The sequence below is a fragment of the Limulus polyphemus genome, unplaced genomic scaffold (assembly GCF_000517525.1).
Source record: "Limulus polyphemus unplaced genomic scaffold, Limulus_polyphemus-2.1.2 Scaffold5076, whole genome shotgun sequence".
NCBI classification, from domain to species: Eukaryota; Metazoa; Arthropoda; class Merostomata; order Xiphosura; family Limulidae; genus Limulus; species Limulus polyphemus.
In genome coordinates this window covers 1700-6324 of record NW_013670686.1, presented here as the reverse complement: position 1 = coordinate 6324, position 4625 = coordinate 1700, and the positions used below count along the sequence as shown (strand labels likewise).

General features: G+C 33.9%; 1 protein-coding gene across 1 annotated transcript in view; it reads left to right on the top strand.

The window, feature by feature from the left end:
• Positions 1-809: 809 nt before the first annotated feature.
• The window catches only part of LOC106472091 (alanine aminotransferase 1-like), a 4520-nt gene continuing 704 nt past the window's right edge, over positions 810-4625 (top strand). Inside the window, exons 1-3 of the mRNA XM_013932722.2 lie at positions 810-1031; positions 2491-2580; positions 4215-4323. Of these exons, the coding sequence (XP_013788176.2) occupies positions 966-1031; positions 2491-2580; positions 4215-4323 (265 nt within the window). The 5' untranslated portion in view covers positions 810-965. The remainder of the gene's footprint in view (positions 1032-2490; positions 2581-4214; positions 4324-4625) is intronic.

Here is a 4625-nt window from a genome sequence, read left to right as displayed (position 1 = left end):
GAGTAGCAGATTTTACTGGATAGGCGGAAATTTTCTTAGTATCTTTCAGAATAACAGATGTAGTCATAAGCAATATACAAACATATTTACACCAATAAAATATATTTTACATACACATATAAGCCATATTGCGCTATTTCAAAATAACACATCTGAATTTAGACCTGGTATAACCTGGTGGTCAGGTAGCTGAACTTGCAATTTATTGTCTCGGGATCGAACTCTTTCACCAAACATGTTCTCATATTCAGCTGTGTGGATCTTATAATATAATGATCAATCCCACTATTCGTTGGTAAAGAGTAGCACAAAAGTTGGCGGTGGGTGGTGTTGACTAGCTGCCTTCCCTCTTGTTTATCACTTCAAAGTTAGGGATAGCCCACGATTCCTTTGCGAGAAGTTTAACAAATAAACACCCGTATTTTTGTAATTCTAAGCTATCCAAAAAACGCTCATGACTAAAACCTTGTTTTTATTACATACTATCTTTAAAAGATCTTAGATTTACAATACGCAAACGTTATTTAGAATTAAGGAGATATTTATATTGTTTGATAGCTTCTTATAACGATAAAACTACCAAGACATTAAACACATTTTGACTTATTTTACCAATACGTTTTCTTTTATCTAAAAATACTTTGGAGAGCTGTTTCTCTAATGGTTAGATTTGGAGCTATTTTTGGAACTGTATATCCAACGCTGGTGTTGAATTCCTCTACGATGACGTATGTAAAACGTGTCATCTTGCACTACACGGCATTTTCTGAGGAACTAGCTGAAGTTCGAAGGGAGGCTGGATTTCTTTGTATTATCCAACTTTAAAACCTGTTCTTGTTTTTCTGCGGTCGTTTCATTTAACATTCTTATAACTACTGCTGTAACACTCCCTATGTGTTTGTATACGTAGCCAATATGACAACCTCTATCTTAAGTTTGGATAATATGAATCAAAACTTAAAGGAATGGAATTTCCCTGGCCTAGTTTGGTCGTTGCCGCAGGCAACCACTTGGAAAAAGAACTGGAAATGGTGAGTTAATGAATCATGTATTTTTAAAATACAAGATGTATTTATTTTACAATAAAATACGCAATACTTTATCTTCAAAACGTGGCCTAGAAAACTTAACACTAAAAAAATGTCGTGCACTAAATTAACTGTACCACAACTAGATATCATAAGAAACTTTCAGTTCAAAAATTATCTAAGATATATATAGGAAAGAACAGTTTCGAAACAGTAGTGAATAGGTCCCCAAAAAGGGATTTTCGGAGCTCTCATGTGATTGAATTAATTGACTTAAATACTGGTATTAATAGATAAGATGTTCAAAACAATGTAATAAATTCAAATTTTGGAAATTTTTAAAGTTGAACACCTATAGAAAATCATAGGGGCTTTAAGGCTCTTTTGGCTAGATCACGAACTTAGAAGGAAATTGGCGCATGGACATGTTACGAATCATTTTTAACATTTCTGTTTTCTACGTTTCATATTCGGAACCCCCTAACATGGATCTAACTGTTTTTGGCGTATCTTAGATGTATATCTCGCTGTCAGTTTATTGAAACTCCTAATTTTGAAACAGATAAATGTAAAATGAAAGACAAATTAAAGGCGTTAAATAATGAGACTGTGACAAGTGGGGCCTTTAGTCCCAAGTAAACTAGACGTTTTTTTGGCTTTTTGACTGTTTTATTGAAACAACAAAAATAAAACGAACGTTATCGTAGTATTGCATAATGTTTGTTAAGGAAGCTGTTTCTCTGTTGTAGTTTATTAACTTTCTCGTGACTTTTTTTATTAATTAGATTTTATTATTTAATTAATAGTAAATTAATTTGCCACCAGGGTACGCAATATATGAAAAATGATTCTCTGGAACACATGTAAAATGTATCAAACGTATCCAAAAACATATAAGCAATAGTTTGAAGTCATTGAGAAAGTTGCCATCACACAAAGATTGGGTTTATGCTGTAATTCACTGATCCTCTTCTAAATTGTATGTTGCTCAATATATATATATATAAGCTCTATCGATTCTAACCCTTCATAAGCCTATTTTTAATGCTTCTTTAGGTGGCTATATCTTAAAATATCCTTGGTGTATATGTTATAATACCATAACATACAAATTTAGTTGCCCCACAGTGGCACAGTGGTATGTCTGCGGACTTATACTGCTAGAAACCGGGTTTCGATACCCGTGGTGGGCAGAACATTTAGCTCAAATGAAACTAAATTTGAATCATTTAAGGATTTGGATTATGCAAAATGTGTGTGTTATATTATTCACAAACATATAACACAATACACACGTAACACTCATTTGAAATGTTTAAAGTCTTAAAATGTTGGTTTCCTTTAAAAAAAAATAATATTTCAGAAGCTAAAGTTGACATATTTATATATTATTAATATTATTATTAAAAATAACTAGATATCTTAATAACATATTCCAAATATTTCAATTTTATACTTTCAGGGCAAACTGTTTCCTTTTCCTAATGTCATCCATAGTCACGCTGGAGACCCACAGGGAATGGGGCAGAAACCCTTAACCTTCTTCCAGCAAGTAAGTTCATTTCTTCGACATTGTGGCTCGTGAAGGTTACATGTCTATTTTAAGAGTCGTCACGTTACGTGAGAGCTCTTCAATTTTGAATTACACATTTCTTAAAACAAGGCACAGTTTGGTTAATATGTTGAAGCTCTCCACCTAGCGATCACGTCTTACATATTATTTGACTCTAGAAAGTAATGTACGAATACTGTACAGATCTTGAGCCATGCCTAGGGTAACGAGGCGTACCGGTAAAAAAAAAAAAAAAAGAGCACGTGTACTCTGTCCAGTAGGCATTTTGAGTATGTTGATATTGTCCGGCATTTTACTTAGAAATGTAAGAACGAAGTTTTAAACACACGTACAAACAGGACAACTCGTTTCACTGCGAGTGTTTTAGTTAACAAAAATTTGTCCGTTTCACACGCAAACGCATGTATGTGTAAGTGTATACCGTATATATGTATATATATACATACACACACATATGTAGGTACGCCTACTGTTCTGATTTCGAATTTTCTATCTGACCTTTCAATACTATGCATATTGTCTGGTAACCCTAACCATGTCCTATTAACATAAGCATCTTACATTCTTTCTGTCCTTTCAAGAAAAGTTGTTTGTTTGTTTTTTTGTTTTTTTTTGCGATTTATGGGGGCGCCATCAGCAGATGATATGCCCCCTCAAGAGAAATTAATTGCAGCTGTCAGCTATAGCACTGGGCTAAACAAGAGGACGCTCCTTTAAAACAAAACGTGTTTTTAATATGTTGTACCGTGCAATATCTGTAGATACAAGTTATTTACAAATTAAAACAACCTCAATCAGTTATTAGAATCGAATAATTATTTGCACTTTATTTAAATAAAGTCTTCTCTCTAACTAGTTTGGGGGTTGGCCACTACGTTTACAAGCCAAGAACTTTTACATCCGGGTAGCTGGCTCAGAGAGCAAATATATAAAGCGAGCATGTTCGTCGACGTGTATACGAACTCGCTACTCTCGTTATGGCGCACTAACCACCAGGGTATGCCAGGCCTTTATAAGTTATCCAGAATATTCATATCGTTTATTTTGTGCAAATGAATATAACTAAACTTATGATGAAGTAATAAACAACAACAACCATCTAATAGTTGAAAGGACATAAAAATATGTAAATTATAGTAGTTTTATGTTTCTTCTATATGCTTAATTTTTCACTTACTTTACAGATACGCGTTGTTTAACCTCTTTCACTCCCACGAGCATATATCTGTCCTCTTTTAGAACGCTGAGCGTTTGGAATTTAGCACTACCATGGAAAAAGGATGTTCCCTTTTCTCTCCTCCCTCCCACCTAGTTTGTCACTTTCAGATTACTAACGAAATATTAAAATATGTTATTGTTTTTTTATTGTGTATCTAAAATAAACCTCACATTGGGAAAGTTGCTTATCTTTTAAGGAAGAGGTGAAATAGTTAAATATTAAGTATATTTGATGAGTGAAAATTCCTATTTGAAACGAAAACAAAAGTATAACTACCAGGGTGATATTCTTTTGATAAATAGTCTAGAACATATCTTCTGTTTCTCTGTTAAGGGTTTATTAACCTTGAAGAAGAAAAAGTTGATTCTGTAAGCTAGAAACCATACTTTTCCAGGTTATGTCACTGTGCATTAATCCCAGCTTACTGGATGATGAAAACTTCCCCCCAGATGCAAAACAGCGTGCACGAATCTTTCTAGCCAATTGTAAAGGACATAGCCTAGGTAAGTATTTCGTGAAGAAGCTCTCTTTATTTGCTTGATGATTTGCAGTAATTTAATCATTTGTAAATATTTTTAGCCGCGGCTGAGTGGCTCTTAGAACGATTCACAGTCACTTTAACTTAGCTATAATTCACAGCGATTCACGCACTTTATTTACGACTTGACTCAACTATCTGTCTATCTTGCAAATTCTCTATGCCGACACTTCATTTTCCGGCTTATATACTAAAATAGAGGGTGCGTAGAAAAGACAAGAGTTGCCAGGAACAGACATGATTCTTCTAGAATCTCATGACGTGTTA